At 40.1% G+C, this 17500-nt stretch overlaps 2 protein-coding genes across 5 annotated transcripts in view; one reads left to right on the top strand and one right to left on the bottom strand.

Moving 5' to 3' along the window:
- The window catches only part of fmn2b (formin 2b), a 62214-nt gene extending 52995 nt beyond the window's left edge, over positions 1 to 9219 (top strand). For 2 of the 3 annotated variants that reach the window (XM_077245691.1, XM_077245692.1), the window contains 3 exons: positions 559 to 708; positions 7897 to 7978; positions 8565 to 9219. In XM_077245691.1, the coding sequence (XP_077101806.1) occupies positions 559 to 708; positions 7897 to 7978; positions 8565 to 8591 (259 nt within the window). In that variant the 3' untranslated portion in view covers positions 8592 to 9219. Of the gene's footprint in view, positions 1 to 558; positions 709 to 937; positions 1203 to 7896; positions 7979 to 8564 lie in introns of those variants that run through there. The other variant, XM_077245690.1, reaches the window with a different exon arrangement.
- Positions 9220 to 13734: 4515 nt separating this feature from the next.
- grem2b (gremlin 2, DAN family BMP antagonist b) overlaps positions 13735 to 17500 on the bottom strand; it is a 14047-nt gene continuing 10281 nt past the window's right edge. Inside the window, exon 2 of one of the 2 annotated variants that reach the window (XM_077245695.1) lies at positions 13735 to 14605. In XM_077245695.1, the coding sequence (XP_077101810.1) occupies positions 14092 to 14604 (513 nt within the window). In that variant the 5' untranslated portion in view covers position 14605 and the 3' untranslated portion in view covers positions 13735 to 14091. Of the gene's footprint in view, positions 14660 to 17500 lie in introns of both variants that reach the window. The other variant, XM_077245694.1, reaches the window with a different exon arrangement.

The raw sequence follows: 17500 nt of genomic DNA on the forward strand, positions 1-17500 counted from the left end.
GCCGCTGAAAGATTTTAAAGTTGCGTTTCCATGGTAATGCAGTTTCCGACTTAAAAACATTTTTTTGCAGGATGAATTTTGAATATTTAAATTTTCAATGATATCCGTTTTATGATAATTACTAAAATATGTGATTGGGGGAGGGGGGTATCCCAGAAAACTGACCGTTAACAGGCATCAATAAATTATTTTCTTCCTTAAGAATTAATGAAATAATATTTTTTATTCCCAAAAGCATTTAAGAATTTTTGTGTTTTGTTATAAAGACAAAACTTGTCATTTTCTTCTCGAGGACAAAATATGATATTTTTTCAGTAATTACACTGAGTTACACTAAAAAAGTGTTTCTTTTGTTGTTGTTTTTTAGATTTTCATGAATCCGTTTAAGTAGGAAAACGAACCTAGTTATTATACCTTGTATTTCCTTCAGAATTTTTTTTTTTTTTTTGGTGTTTCCAATTGGAATTGGCGGGAGACGTTCTGTTCATTCGATCGATCGGTGAGGAATTGTTGTGTCCTGATGGCCGGCATCTCTCTGAAGCGTTCTGTGTGTCTCAGGTTCCTGGATCTGTGTGTGTTCTTCTCCGTCAAGCCCAAAGGCGGAGAGAAAGAGGTTTCTCCAAACACCTTCTTCTCCGTGTGGCACGAGTTCTCCAGCGACTTTAAAGACACCTGGAAGAAGGAGAACAAGGTCATCCTGCAGGAGAGGTGTGTGTCTGTGTGTGTGTGTGTGTGTGTGTGTGTGTGTGTGTGTGTGTGTGTGTGTGTGTGTGTGTGTGTGTGTGTGTGTGTGTGTGTGTGTGTGTGTGTGTGTGTGTGTGTGTGTGTGTGTGTGTGTGTGTGTCTCCCTCCATGGCTCAGTGTTTAGTCCCGGATCACAGTGGCGTAATGGAGAATGAAGAAGCTCCGGCTGATTTATGAAGTCCTCTCTGTCCAGTGTCCGCTCTTCAAGTGTTGTGGGAACATCTTCCCAGGCCGAGGTGTGTTTGAGGAACGCCTGCTGTCCAGCTGCCGGATTTAATGTGGGATTAATGCAAATACCTGAGCGCGCCGTCCACAGGTGCATCATGGGAAGGGCTGAAATATGCTCTCTCAGAGGGAATATACAGCAGTCTGTGATTGAGGAAAGCTTTGTTCTGACACGGAAAAGTGTACGGATCAGCATTCCTGGAATTAGACGCTCCTGAATCTTCCAGAGAAGTGTGTGTGTGTGTGTGTGTGTGTGTGTGCGTGTGTGTCTAAAGATCAAAGATGAGCAGACGGTTTATGATCCCGTGGAAAAAATCATGTTTTTCACTATTTCTCTCTTGTTTTCCAGCACAGATATTTTAAATCTGTAGGTTTCCCCTCGACTAGAGATTTTTATTTTTAAGCCATTAGTCGACTAATTATGCGTTTATTTTAATAAGCCATAAATCATAATTATGCACCTTAAATTGCCTATATATATAAATACATATAGCCTAATCCGCGCACAAATTCAAACATAAAGCCACAGCGCACCGGCAAACATGATTATGAATATGTCGCTGAAAAAACTGTCGTTGAGATTAATAATTTATTATTTAATTTTTTTATCTGCATGTAAGGTGTTCTTGAGTGTCACGGAAGGCGCCTATAAATAAAATGCATTATTATTATTAAGTCATGATGCTGACTCGTCATCTATGTGCTCGTTTCATACGGATTACATAATCTGTAATCTTAATCTTATGGAAAACATAATCTGTAATCTTAATCTTATGGAAAACAAGTTTTCCATAGATATATTCCTCATGTCTGAGTTTCGGTTCGTTTCTGATGCGCTGAAGTTCAAGACCGAATCGACAGAAAGCGGCATTACTTTACAAAAACATGTTTTGTTTTCTTATTGTGAGTTTACAGAAATAAAAGTAGTTTGCATTACGACCAAAGATGAGGAGTGTTTTGAGTTAAATGCAGCGGTGTGTGTGTCATGCTGTAAACACTCTCCACACACACTTATGTGGCTAACAGCACACATTCATCTGTTAGCATCAGAGCGGTGTGTAAAGTGCTGCTACTTACATGTTTCGAGTGATATTAGCCAATATTGATGAATGTTTGGATTTCCTGCTGTTAACGATTTCGACACTTTTTTCAGTTTTTTTTCCTGCGACTTAAACGACTAATATAATATTGTTCGACTAGTCGATTAACGGTTAGTGTGTTTGTTGAAGTTCACAGAGCCTCAAGATAAGCCGGTGTTTTCTCTGAGAAATGCGTGGAAGTGAAGCGAGATGCCGTCCGGCGGTTCTCTACCTCTCCCATAACCTGTGCCATGTGTTTAATATTAGATTATATCTGCCACATTAGCGCTGGCTCTGGAAGTGTGTTTGTGTAACCCCGCTAATGAAAAGAGTACCGGCGCGGTACGCTAGCTTCCAGTGTAGCGATGGAGCGGTGCGATAACACACACACACACGCACGCACGCACACACACACACACACACACACACACACACACACACGAGCCCTTCAGCTTTACATTATTCATGAGGACCGGATCTCTCCATCTCTCTCTCTCTCTGTCTCTCTCTATCTCTACCTCTCTCTCTCTCTCTTTCCCTCTCTCTCTCTCTCTCTCTCTCTCTCTTTCCCTCTCTCTCTCTCTCTCTCTCTCTACCTCTCTCTCTCTCTCTCTACCTCTAGCTCTCTCTCTCTCTCTCTTTCCCTCTCTCTCTCTCTCTCTCTCTCTACCTCTCTCTCTCTCTCTCTACCTCTAGCTCTCTCTCTCTCTCTCTTTCCCTCTCTCTCTCTCTCTCTTTCCCTCTCTCTCTCTCTCTCTCTACCTCTCTCTCTCTCACACTCTCTCTCTCTCTCTCTCTCTCTATCTCTCTCTACCTCTCTCTCTCTCTCTCTACCTCTACCTCTCTCTCTCTCTCTGTCTCTCTCTATCTCTACCTCTCTCTCTCTACCTCTACCTCTCTCTCTCTCTCTTTCCCTCTCTCTCTCTCTCTCTCTCTCTACCTCTCTCTCTCTCTCTCTACCTCTACCTCTCTCTCTCTCTCTTTCCCTCTCTCTCTCTGTCTCTCTCTATCTCTACCTCTCTCTCTCTCTCTCTCTACCTCTCTATATCTCTCTCTATCTCTCTCTCTATCTCTCTCTATCTCTCTCTCTCTCTCCCTCTCTCTCTCTCTCTCTACCTCTCTCTCTCTCTCTCTACCTCTACCTCTCTCTCTCTCTCTCTACCTCTAGCTCTCTCTCTCTCTCTCTTTCCCTCTCTCTCTCTCTCTCTTTCCCTCTCTCTCTCTCTCTCTCTACCTCTCTCTCTCTCTCTCTACCTCTAGCTCTCTCTCTCTCTCTCTTTCCCTCTCTCTCTCTCTCTCTTTCCCTCTCTCTCTCTCTCTCTCTACCTCTCTCTCTCTCACACTCTCTCTCTCTCTCTCTCTCTCTCTACCTCTACCTCTCTCTCTCTCTCTGTCTCTCTCTATCTCTACCTCTCTCTCTCTACCTCTACCTCTCTCTCTCTCTCTTTCCCTCTCTCTCTCTCTCTCTACCTCTCTCTGTCTCTCTCTATCTCTACCTCTCTCTCTCTCTCTCTCTACCTCTCTATATCTCTCTCTATCTCTCTCTCTATCTCTCTCTATCTCTCTCTCTCTCTCCCTCTCTCTCTCTCTCTCTACCTCTCTCTCTCTCTCTCTACCTCTACCTCTCTCTCTCTCTCTTTCCCTCTCTCTCTCTGTCTCTCTCTATCTCTACCTCTCTCTCTCTCTCTCTCTACCTCTCTATATCTCTCTCTATCTCTCTCTCTCTTCACTGTCTTCTCTTTATTTTCCTGTTTTTGTTGTTTTGTTCATTTATTTTTCTCTTTTTTCTAATTATTTATTAATTTTAATTTTTTTGCTTGCTTTGCTCTCACTTTTTTCTTTTTTTTCTTTTTCATTTAATTGTTCAAATTTTTCTCTTTTTAATCATTTAAAAAAATTGGCTCCTTTGCTTTTTCCCTTTATTTTCTATTTAATTTTGTCTTAATTGTCATTCTTTATTTTTCTTTATTTTGCTTTTCTTTCCTTTTAATAGTTTTGTTTATCTATCACTTTTTCTTTCTTATTTATTTTGTCTTGTCATTCTTTATATTTTTGTTATTTTTTCATTTAATTTGTTCATTTATGTTTCTCTTTATTGTATATTTTTTATTTATTACCTTTTCTTTTTATTTTATTTGTTTTAATTATTTCACTTTTCGTTCTTTTTATGTCTCATTTATTTTTGCTTTCTTTTGTCTATTTCCTTCATTTTCATTTTTTCTATTTTTCTTAATTTTGTTCATAGTTTTCATTAATTGGTTTGTTTTTGTTAATCAGTTTTTCTTTTTTTTCCCTTTTTTTTTGTTTGTTTTTTTCCAATTTGTTATTGGTCCAATAATAGTTTAGTTTTTGTTTGGTTATTTTTCTGTTTTTGTTCTTTCTATTTCTTTTTGTTTTTGCTGTTTTCTTTAATTTATGTAATTTTTGTTCATTGATTTCTCTTTCCTTTTCTTTCTACACAGTTATTTACATATTCTGCTTTATATGTGCTTCTCTTCCTTTAATATGAATATGATGCATGACTGTTGTTGCGCTGCCGCTAGTTTAGCGTCTCTGAGCCGTTTCCCACGTCACATCTCCTCGTCTCTCGGCGGACGATCACGTGACCTCTGCCCTGTGCAGCGCTGAGGTTAGCGCTTAGCTCTCGTCTGCCAGGGCCTGAAACTCGATCTGTGGCGTATAATCCCAAACTCAATGGTGATGTACAAAAGAGCCGGCTGGTCTTTCACTGGTTCCTGCGGTGATGAGAAGCGCTTTATCTCACGTCTGACTCTGATAGAGCAGTTCCCAGAGAGTGTTGCCTTTCCTTTGACATGCGCTGGCCTGTTGATCACATGATCTGCTGTTCTCCACCAGCGCCACCTAAAACCCCACAGTCCTCTCTGTCTCTCGGCCCCAATTTGTCATGAAAGCTTGTGGTTTGTGCGCTGGAACAGAAGTCTCGTCTTCTGGAGCCGAGAGAGACTGATCTGTCTGACACTGAACGCTCTCAGCGGAGCCACTCGTGTGTGTGTGTGTGTGTGTGTGTGTGTGTGTCTCAACGCTGCAACCAAACATTTCACTGCGCTTTTACTGGGAACTAAAACTTTACAACACGGCAACAAAAAAAATCTTCAAATAAAAGCCTTAATTTATTCTATTCATCATATAAAAGCAAGTGTCTCTTGCATTAAACTGCTTGTTTAATTTAGTGTTCATTTATTTTCTATTCTATTGTGTTTTTAGTTTTTTTTCCGCTTAGGGTTTTATTTATTTTATTTGTTTTAATTATCACGATTACACGGTGAAAAGATTTAATGTAGGCTTTTGAAATGTCTCTCGATTAATTTTATGACCGTTTTGGGTCTTCATTCCAAAAAAAACTTTTCTTCCTCAGTATTTTCCATTACATCTAAAAAATGTATTTCTATTTTACTAAAGCAGCAAAATAACTTGTATTAAGTAGTTAGATTTTAAAACAATGTTAATTCAGTTTTCTGAAAATCCATCAGGATGAAGTGTTTAAAACAAGAACAGATAGAGGTCAGAAAAATCCACAGAATTTACAGGGAAAACAAGAATATTGTTATTTCTGACCCCAGTAGCAGATATTTTTCTTGTTTTAAGCACAAACTCACTTCATTTTGCAGTGAAGATCCAAAAATGTCATATAACACGAGACATGATATCTGAGTCTGAGTTTGTAACGAGTAAATGATGAACTATCTCTTAACACACTGTAGTCTGTCACTCTTTTTCCTCTTTTCTTGATCAGTAGCAGTTTAATGCACTTCACTCGGCTTTATTTACATCCTCAGTGTGTGTGTAGTGTGTGTGTAGTGTGTGTCTGTAGTGTCTGTAGTGTTTGTGTAGTGTCTGTAGTGTGTGTGTAGTGTGTGTCTGTAGTGTCTGTAGTGTTTGTGTAGTGTCTGTAGTGTCTGTAGTGTTTGTGTAGTGTGTGTCTGTAGTGTGTGTGAGTGTGTGTGTAGTGTTTGTGTAGTGTCTGTAGTGTCTGTAGTGTTTGTGTAGTGTGTGTAGTGTTTGTGTAGTGTGTGAGAGTGTGTGTGTGTGTGTGTAGTGTGTGTGTGTGAGAGTGTGTGTAGTGTGTGTGTGTGAGAGTGTGTGTAGTGTTTGTGTAGTGTTTGTGTAGTGTGTGTGTAGTGTGTGTCTGTAGTGTGTGTAGTGTTTGTGTAGTGTGTGTGTAGTGTGTGTGTGTGAGAGTGTGTGTAGTGTGTGTGTGTGTGAGAGTGTGTGTGGTGTGTGTAGTGTTTGTGTAGTGTGTGTGTGTAGTGTGTGTCTGTAGTGTCTGTAGTGTTTGTGTAGTGTGTGTAGTGTGTGTGTAGTGTGTGTGTAGTGTGTGTCAGGCTGAGATTGGAGTGTGTTGATCAGCACTGATTCTACAGGACGTGTTTTACACACTCACGTTTAACAGGCGTTTGTGATATTAGATCATGAAGTTAGTCTGTGTGTCCAACACCTCCGACACTTTCACTAGAAGAGCCTCGTAAAACACGAGCAGCACACACACACACACACACACACACACACACACACTACTGTCTTCATGCCTGCCTGCATTTATTTATTTATTTTAAAAAATCTATTTTTCTATTAGTTTAGTTTTCTTTTCTTTGTTTTCTTGATTTCATTTCTTTTTAGTTTTTTTTCCTGTATTTATTTTTTTATTTGATTTTTATATTGATCTCTTCTGTTTGGCCCTTTTTCTTTATTATATTTCGATTTTTTTATCCCTTTTATTTATTTATTGATTTCATTTTTCTTTTATTTCAGATTTATCTTTTTTTTTTTTTTTTTCTTCATGAGATTCATTTCTTATTTCAAGTTTTCTTTTCTTATTTAATTGGCTTAATTTATATATATTTATTTATTTATTTATTTATAATTTAGCATTTTCTTTATGCATTTTCTTTGTTAGTTTTATCTTTTTCTTTATTTTAACGGAATATTTTTTTTCTTTTCTGATTTCACTTCCACATGAAGATGTGGCCTGTGAGTCTTGAGTTCCAGTGGTTCCTGCTGTTCTTCTGAACTGTGTGTTGCTGTGTTGGTCAGGGCCGGGAGGAAGTGATGCGGATCGTGACCCGAGTCGCAGAAACACCATGTTTGGTCTGGTCTCGTGTCCCGGTCCGCCACACTGAGAATCATGGATCTGTTCCTGGAGGATTTACGGTGTTTAAAGAAGCTGCTACTGATGTGCAGGAAGAAGATCTCTGCCTTTTACCCATAATTCCCCCTCCTGTAAACATTTCAAGCTCTTAGCAGCCAAATCCATCACAACACACCAAGTGTTTGCTTTACACTTCAGGGATCGAGTCTCAGACCTGAATCCCTCTTGCTTTATGAGCTTCGGCTCTGTAGTGCAGAATCATCACAGATCCCCTGATATAATGCTGATTTATCAGATTTAATAATGCAATAAACGCATCATTCTCATCCATTTAGGAGATCATAACTTTATTTATGAGTTTAAAGTGTAGATGTTACAGCAGCATAAACAGGACAAAAACAAACATTACACTTAAGAACACAAAAACATTGCAACTATGTATTCTGATTTATTTGATGGTGAATTTGATTCCTTCTCAAACTCCAGATCGAGCCACACACTCATTCTCTCTTTTAAATGATAACGCTGTTTGTTCACGAGTGTGTTTTCCCTGGAGCGTCAGGATTGGTGTGAGACTCTAAACATGGCCTATTATGGAGCTCGCGCTTCATTCACTGGCTGGAGGGCATGAAGAGTGTGTGTGTGTGTGTGTGTGTGTGTGTGTGTGTGTGTGTGTGTGTGTGTGTGTGTGTGTGTGTGTGTGTGTGTGTGACGACTCGCTTGTCTCTGCTGTTTCCTCAGGTTGAAGGCGGCGGAGGAGTGTTTCCGACAGGTCAAAGAAAAGGCCTCGTACAGCGTCAAACCCAAACACGCGTCTGGAATCGTAAGTCTCCATTTATTTATATCTCTCTTTTCACACAGTTTCTATTTTAGTATAATTCACATCGGATAAATGTCTGCCACATGCATTTGAATATTCACTTCATTAGTAATTCAGTCTCGCTTCCTGAAACCTGCCTAGGTTTGTAACTAATTAGCATAATGTCCTCCTCTGGTCCTGATTGGCTGAGCAGCGTCTCTTAGCTCCGCCCTGAAACACTAGTGAGACTGGAAGAGTTTGGTTCGTGTTGTTCGTGTCGAGAAGACGCTGTTTTCTGAGATTGATACGGTAAAACTCACGCCATCGTTACTGTTCGTATCACTGTGAGATTCAGATATGATAATGAGCGTTTGCTTTCTGGCCAATCAGAGCACAGCATCTCTCAGAGAGGCGGAGCTTAGAGAGACTGAATCTTTATAGAAGAGTTTCAGACACTGAGAGAAAAGCTGACGCTGCAGTGGAGATTGAGGAAATTAAAGTGTTTCTGACTTTATGCATGTAAAACTGTGCTAGGAGACTCTAAAACACAATTAAAACAGCGTAACGGGGCATTTTAATAATTAAATTGGTATTTTTTTGTCTCTCTCAGAAAGCAAAGTTGGGTATGAAGATCTGAGACGCCTGATCTTTACTTCGCTCTCGCACACACAGCTTCAGTGTTACTCTTGCCGTACGCACACAGGAAGTGATCGGCCCTCAGAATGTGATGTCATATCCTGTGCGCTGACGAACATATCAGATGTTTGCTCCAGAATTCCCACAATCCCCGCTGAAGTTCTCAACATCATCAGAGAAAAGTGTCGTTTTATTTTTAATAGAGAACAGGGAAAGAGAAATCGGGAATGTTCAGCTTTGGAGCGTCACAAGCTTTTAATCAACATGTTCAAAGCACAGCAGAGCCTACAGGACCCGGAAGAGACACTCCACGTGATGGAGGACCAACAAAGCGGCCCTCGAAACGGTGAACGTTCAGGAAATCAACTCAGTGTTTTTGTGAAATTATGCAAGATTGTTTTGCTGCATCCACACACACACACACACACACACTCACTAAAGTATTTAAAAATGATGTTTTTTAAATTAATGTAAATGTTATTAACATCTTTATGTAGCGTTCAGGTTTGTTTTTAGCATGTGCGTGTGGGAGGCGTGGACTCGTCTGCGCTGCGTGTGCAATAACTGTTTGTATCCCAGCGTTTTGAGAAGACTGTAATTTATGTAAAATAAAGCCATTGATAAATTCAGACATTTTAATTTATTTCTCTTGATTTGAGATTTACTTGAACCAGTGTTTTAGTTTAATATTTAGCCGTGCTTTTTTATATTTTGCTGTTTAGGTTTGATTTATTTTTATTTCAGGTTTAGTTTTGATTTATTTCCAATAAATATTTTTAGTGCTTCAACTGAAACTTATTTAAGTTTACATTTCTAATTCTCATTTTGATTTCCAACTAATATTTTAATTTTAAATGAACAGAAATGTTTGTAATGGTTTTAGTTACCGATAATAACCCTGAGTGTTTTCTCCAGCGCTGAACCGTTTCTAATGCTTCATTTCTTTTCAGGCACTAATAACAGTAATAACACATTTTACCATGGTAAAGAGCCGTTCACATCAACAATGTTAACATCCACCTTTTGCATTATAAAACATCCGCTTTGGGGGATTTCCACACAAACAGACTGAAACTGAGTTTGACTGAATGAGCTGTACATATCCCATCATGCTCTGATTTAATCTGTCTGGGAAATACTGAATGCTTGGTATTTTAACTCTTTCCCTGCCTGCGTTTTTTTTTTTTTTTTGCGCCAGTAACACTAATAATTAACACGCAACTTTCATGGCCCCCAGAATATTTTGTTTTAATATCTGAACATGCTATATATCAGGAAATAACAGAGCCTCTTCTTGATAAAAACATATATCCTAGCTTCATGCAATCTTTTTTATCAACACTTGAATATGGGTAAATTTCATAAAAATGAAACATTTTGAACAAAAAGCTGAGAAAAGCAAAAAAAGAAATGCTTTTTTTGCGTGTGTGTGTGTGTGTGTGTGTGTGTGTGTGTGTGTGTGTGTGTGTGTGTGCGTGCGGGCGGTAGGGGTGTCACGATTCTCCAAATCCTCGATTCGATTACATTTTCGATTCTAAAGTCACGGTTAGATTCGATTCTCGATTTTTTTTTTTAAGCACAGGTTGCTGTTGCTCCTAAAAAGCTGACATCCGTTCATCGCAATCTCACACATCTCTGTTATTATCAGTGAAGCTGACTGCACAATGAATCTTTCGTAATATATAGCCTACACTTTATTTGTTATAATTAGAGGATTTGCCAGCGTACAGAATTCAGCACTGAACAAAAAGTCCGTTTGAGCGGTGATGAGAGTATCTTAAATGCTTCTGATTGGTCATTGCGTTCAAGAAATCAACACATATGTCTGTGATTGGCTACATCGCTCAACGCTGCAAACATGTTATAAATAGAAACTCTGGCCTGTAAATCGTTTCTATTTTGTTTTAGTTGTTCTTGTTTAAAATCGAAATCGTGACACCCTTAGTGTGCGCATGTTTTGATTCAGAGATTCTGTACTCTTTCAGAAGTTTAGTAATAACTGTATAACAGTGAAAGCCCGTGTTGTGGGATTGGGATTGGGAATCGGTGGGAATAGCAGGGATACAGTCATCATTCGGCAGGGAAAGAGTTAATGTGATCTGATCTGTCTTTTCAGTCCACCACGAGCTGTTATTTGCTTTCTCGATATAACAATATATAAAACACAACGGATGCTGCACTCTTGTGATCCATTCTCCTGATTTAATGAACACACTCCATAAATAAATCGCTGGAAAATTCACTAAAAATCGTTCGTTCGTTTTTCTCCACAAAACCTTTCACGTCACTTTCTCGGTTTGTTTTCAAACTGGTGCTTTAAAACGTAATTTTCTCCTCCAATCCCGGTTTACTGCAGAGATTCAGGAATGCCGTTTATCCGTCAGAATGAAGGAAAGTGCGTCGAGTTTTCCATCGATGCTCCAGACGCTGAAAATCATCGTACACCGGGAAAAAGTGGTGTGGAAACAGTTCTCACTCCGAATTGATAGATTTCACACAGAATTAGCAGTTTGAAGAAGTGAATTTTGAAGAAATTGACTGAAATAGTATTTTCTTGTAAAGCGTAGCAACTCCAATTTTCTTCGTTTTATTTAACAATCAAAACAAAGACGTTTTCCTGGTAAAGTCTGATTGGCTGGAATGTTTGTATCGCTCAGAAACTGATCCTTGTGGTGTTCAAGGGTGCAATCCATCAGCCGGAAGTTGAAGCCTCGCGGGAGCCGCCATTGTAGCAGAACTTCACCTGCTGTTAGCATTCCATTGACTCCCATTCATTTTGGCGTCACTTTGACAGCGAATAACTTTACATCTGAGGCGTCCAAAGACTTCATTTATCCATTATATATTTCTAAATAAACACGACAATGTATAAAAGGCTCCATTACTTTGTATCTTACGTTATGGCCCCGTAGAAGCCATTTTTGTTAAAAACAGGCTAACGATTGCGTCATAACCACGCGACTTTTTGTCGCACAATAGAGACATTACCGTATAGACAGGAGGAGAAGCTCGCAGGCAATCGGGGGTACGTCCCGTCAAGGGAGAAGCCCATAGATAATGAGTCCATAAAAGCAACGGGACACAATATTTCAACAACGTTTTTGGGGAATTGGAAATAATTCGGTATGTGGCAAGTGAATACATATGAAGTGATTAACGTTGGCAATTTTCACGCACAGCTACTAGAAGATTTACGTCTGTCAGACAGGTTGCTCACGTCATCAAGTTTAGTTTGAGTCGGTTTGAGTCTGCGCGTCAGGAACGGAAGTGCTAAAAAATTGGTTTCAACTGAGTTCCAATGAGATGCTCTGTCCACATCTTATACTGTCTATGGTGCTGTTTCGTTTTTTTTAAAATCTGGTAGGATTTACTCTGAGACAACTTTCACTCAGAAACTGTACATTTCACAAATAATCACAAAGAAACTGCAAGTAACAATGACTTAAATGAGAAATTGAAGCAAAAAGACTGAAACAGTGTTTTCTTGTAAAACGTACTCCAATAATCTGTTTTATTTACAACTTTGAAGACTCATTATGTAGTGTAAGACGGATCTAATCAGGTGAATCTTTCATCATCATCACAGCAGGGAAACACTGCTTTAGATCAATGACAAACTCCATAGCTTTAATATAGACTTCAGTTGTTTCTACATACATATAGATATATATATACTTCTGTGGTACCATATTTCTATAGAATCTCTATAACCTGAACTCTTAGGGGGAAAAGGATCGAGGAGAAATTATTGCATAATACTTTCATGTTTAACAGGTTATTTCTAGCGATAGTATGTTTGAGCTGCTTAATTAAAATGTAATTAAAGCTATATGTTACACTTTATTTTGATTGCCTACTTTAGACATTATTCTATAAGTGAATTCAGGGTGATTTGGACTCTTTGCCATTGAGATGACGTGTCCCAAAAACCCTGAATACCCCAAATAGACTTTACATTTATGCATTTGGCAGACACTATTATCCAAAGCGACTTACATTGCATTTCAAGGTACACATTTACATTCTTATCAGTTCTTACTTTCCCTGGGAATCGAACCCATGACATTGACGTTGCAAGCGCCAACGCTCTACAGTTTGAGCTACGGGAAAGCAATAGCTATAATATTATTTCGATTGCCTACTTTACACATTCTACAAACTATAAGATGCTCTAATGAGAGTGAGTTGACATGGAGTATTAGTAGACCGTTAGGTGTAAAGTGTCAATGTCTAAAGAGTGCAACCAAACAAAATAAATTACAACTAAAATCCATGAAATGACCCATGATTGAAACCTCTCACTCTTAATAATAAAGGTTCCAATAATAAATCTTTCAATTCCATTCTTTATAGAGTGAAAGTTTCTTCAGGATCGGTGTAACGTGTCAATGTCTAAAGTGGTTAATTTTGTTTGGTTACACTATAATCCATAAAACGACCCATGATGGAAACCTCTCACTCTCAATAATAAAGTTTCTTTATTGGCATCGAACCTTCAATCTTTCCCTTCCATTCTGTTCAGAGTGAAAGAGTTCTTTAGGGAACCGAATCGCCACGAAAACCCCCTTTTGAGCCTTTATTTTTAAGCGAGTGAAAGATTCTGCATACAGTATAAAGCCGTGAAGCACTTTTATGATTATAGATGCACTATTATGCACTTTTATGATGGACAGATGCACTTTAATGATGGACAGATGCACTTTTATGATTATAGATGCACTTTTATGATGGATAGATGCACTTTTATGATGGACAGATGCACTTTTATGATTATAGATGCACTATTATGATGATAGATGCACTTTAATGATGGACAGATGCACTTTTATGATTATAGATGCACTTTTATGATGGACAGATGCACTATTATGATGATAGATGCACTTTAATGATGGACAGATGCACTTTTATGATTATAGATGCACTTTTATGATGGATAGATGCACTTTAATGATTATAGATGCACTTTTATGATGGATAGATGCACTTTTATGATGGATAGATGCACTTTAATGATGGACAGATGCACTTTTATGATTATAGATGCACTTTTATGATGGACAGATGCACTTTTATGATTATAGATGCACTTTTATGATGGATAGATGCACTTTTATGATGGATAGATGCACTTTTATGATTATAGATGCACTATTATGATTATAGATGCACTATTATGCACTTTTATGATGGACAGATGCACTTTTATGGACTTCAAAACAGAAACACCCATTCACTGCCATTATACATTTTTTAGTATAACTCTGATTGTTTTTGTCTGAAAGTAGAACGTCATACACACCTAGGATGACTTTAGGGAGAGCAAATCATGGGCTAATGGTTCATTTTTGGGTGAACTATCCCTTTAAGAGAGCACCAGGTTCTGTATACAATATGACACCGTTGAGGTTCCCTATAGATCCTTTTCTTCTCAGAGTGTTTTCCGGATCCCGGGAGTCTCGGACACCCTCAGTGTTCCTCAGATTGGCTCCAGGAAACGCTCACAGTTTGCCGGCCTCGGACACGCTGACGGACATGCACCGGCACTGCTTGACCCGCGGGATCTTGCGGAAGCGCACGGGCGGCTGCAGGCCGGGACACTCCAGCTCCACCGTGAGGCTGGTGAAGCGCTGCGGCCGGCAGAAGGAGCACGACTGGAACGACTCCTGCTCCTTCCGCACGTGCCTCGGGATGTAGAAGGAGTTGCACTGGCCGTAGCAGAAGCGGTTGATGACGGTCCGGCTCCGGCACGAGTCCTGGCTGACCGTCTGACGCAGCGGCTGAGTCTTACACCAGTCGCTCCGCAGGTACTGGCGCTCCGTCACCACCAGCGCTTCCTGGCTGGAGGCCAGCACTTCCTGTCTGCGGGACAGCACTTCCTGTCTGCGCCGGTCCGAGGCGTTGGAGCCGGGCTTGTAGGGCGACGGGATGGAGGATTGAGGACGGTTCTTACGGCCGGCGGAGACGAACAGCGCGCCGGCGAGGAGCAGCAACAGCGCCACCTTACAGCTCATCCTGGAACACACAGAGATACCAGTTACACACACACACACACACACACTGTTACAGCTCATCCTGGAACACACAGAGATACCAGTTACACACACACACACACACACACACACTCTCTTACAGCTCATCCTGGAACACACAGAGATACCAGTTACACACACACACACACACACTCTCTCTCTTACAGCTCATCCTGGAACACACAGAGATACCAGTTACACACACACACACACACACTCTTACAGCTCATCCTGGAACACACAGAGATACCAGTTACACACACACACACACACTCTCTTACAGCTCATCCTGGAACACACAGAGATACCAGTTACACACACACACACACACTCTCTTACAGCTCATCCTGGAACACACAGAGATACCAGTTACACACACACACACACTCTCTTACAGCTCATCCTGGAACACACAGAGATACCAGTTACACACACACACACACACTCTCTTACAGCTCATCCTGGAACACACAGAGATACCAGTTACACACACACACACACACTCTCTTACAGCTCATCCTGGAACACACAGAGATACCAGTTACACACACACACACAGTCTCTTACAGCTCATCCTGGAACACACAGAGATACCAGTTACACACACACACACACACACTCTTACAGCTCATCCTGGAACACACAGAGATACCAGTTACACACACACACACACACTCTCTTACAGCTCATCCTGGAACACACAGAGATACCAGTTACACACACACACACACACTCTCTTACAGCTCATCCTGGAACACACAGAGATACCAGTTACACACACACACACACTCTCTTACAGCTCATCCTGGAACACACAGAGATACCAGTTACACACACACACACACACTCTCTTACAGCTCATCCTGGAACACACAGAGATACCAGTTACACACACACACACACACTCTCTTACAGCTCATCCTGGAACACACAGAGATACCAGTTACACACACACACACTGTTACAGCTCATCCTGGAACACACAGAGATACCAGTTACACACACACACACACACACACACACTCACAGCTCATCCTGGAACACACAGAGATACCAGTTACACACACACACACACACTCTCTTACAGCTCATCCTGGAACACACAGAGATACCAGTTACACACACACACACACACTCTCTTACAGCTCATCCTGGAACACACAGAGATACCAGTTACACACACACACACACTCTCTTACAGCTCATCCTGGAACACACAGAGATACCAGTTACACACACACACACACTCTCTTACAGCTCATCCTGGAACACACAGAGATACCAGTTACACACACACACACACTCTCTTACAGCTCATCCTGGAACACACAGAGATACCAGTTACACACACACACACACTGTTACAGCTCATCCTGGAACACACAGAGATACCAGTTACACACACACACACACTGTTACAGCTCATCCTGGAACACACAGAGATACCAGTTACACACACACACACACTCTCTTACAGCTCATCCTGGAACACACAGAGATACCAGTTACTAGGGCTGTGAATCTTTGGGTAGGCAGCGAATCGATTCGATTCACGATTCATAGGTTTTCGATTCGATTCAAGAACGATTTTTGCAAATTCAGAAAGATTCGATTCGATGCGATTCACATTAAAGTTCGATGCGATTCGAATAATTCGATTCAATTCTTATTTTTTTATATGCACTCATAGGATTATTTAAATGCTTCCCCCAATGGGTCTTAGTCAGGGTGTGAATTACACAGCTGCCTTCGGGGGTCAGAGTGGGAACAAAAAACATTTTTTACTACGTTTTGTCTATTGTTAACGTTAGTTCATGTTAGTTTTTAATGAATCTATTATTATAAAAAAATATTTCCAAAGCCTATAAATTAGCATTTGTAAAAATATAAACCAAGATTTAAAAAGGCTTTAAAAGTATAGTTAGTTCATCATGCTAACTATTTTGTAAGAACACAACCTTAAAGTGTTCCTGGTACATTAAACATCCTTCCATTGTGAGACTAAAAATACCATGAACTTTCCCAACTAAACCTTAACTAACGTTTCCTCATGGAATAGCTATAGCCCACTCTTTGTTCTCTTTATCCGACTGAACATTTTCCTTGTGGTTCTGAAAGAAAACGCGCCGGGTGTCTACTTGTGCTATAGTAACGATTACGAATGCAACTTTAATGCGCATCTGATTGATGGATAAACCACGCGCTCTTATTTCAGTGTAATTAATGTTGTAGTTATTTCATCAGTACAGTTTAACGACATTAAGTTACATTTCATTCATCATTCATGATTAATCATAAGCGTGTGCATTTTAGACACCTATTACGTTTTCTCTTTCCATGTAATAAATGCGCACCCTTGAATAAGTGGGGTTTTACTTTAACTGCTCAGGACGGGTATGACCCATTTCCGTAAAACTTCGGTATCATATCTTAAAGAAAATAATGGCGACGTTTCCACGCAACGAGCGCGTTGTTTCATAGCAGTGCCCGCGCAATGATATGGCAGCTTTATCAATGGCTTGAGCGGTTTGACTCACGACTTGCTTTCTCGATAGAAAGCTGTCACCTGCTCATGTGAACATCAGTGGCTGTCCTGAGGAGAGCTCACACATGGACTGCTCAAAAATCTGTAGATGAGAGCTATATGGGATCGAGCGCGAGCGAAATCCAGTGAAAGATGGTAAAGAGTGCAGCGAGTATGTGAGATCTGTGAGGACGCGAAATGACGCCGCACAACGCCTCAATTCGCGCATGTAGTCATTTAATGTTTATATGTTTTAAAGCACTGAATCGATATAGAATCGCAAATTATTCGATTCTTAGCATTTTAAATCGAATATTGACCGAAATAAACGATTCACGATTCGAAATACATGTT

The sequence above is a fragment of the Siphateles boraxobius genome, unplaced genomic scaffold (genome assembly GCF_051911475.1).
Source record: "Siphateles boraxobius isolate OS27281-9 unplaced genomic scaffold, OSU_SipBor_1 28, whole genome shotgun sequence".
NCBI lineage: Eukaryota > Metazoa > Chordata > Actinopteri > Cypriniformes > Leuciscidae > Siphateles > Siphateles boraxobius.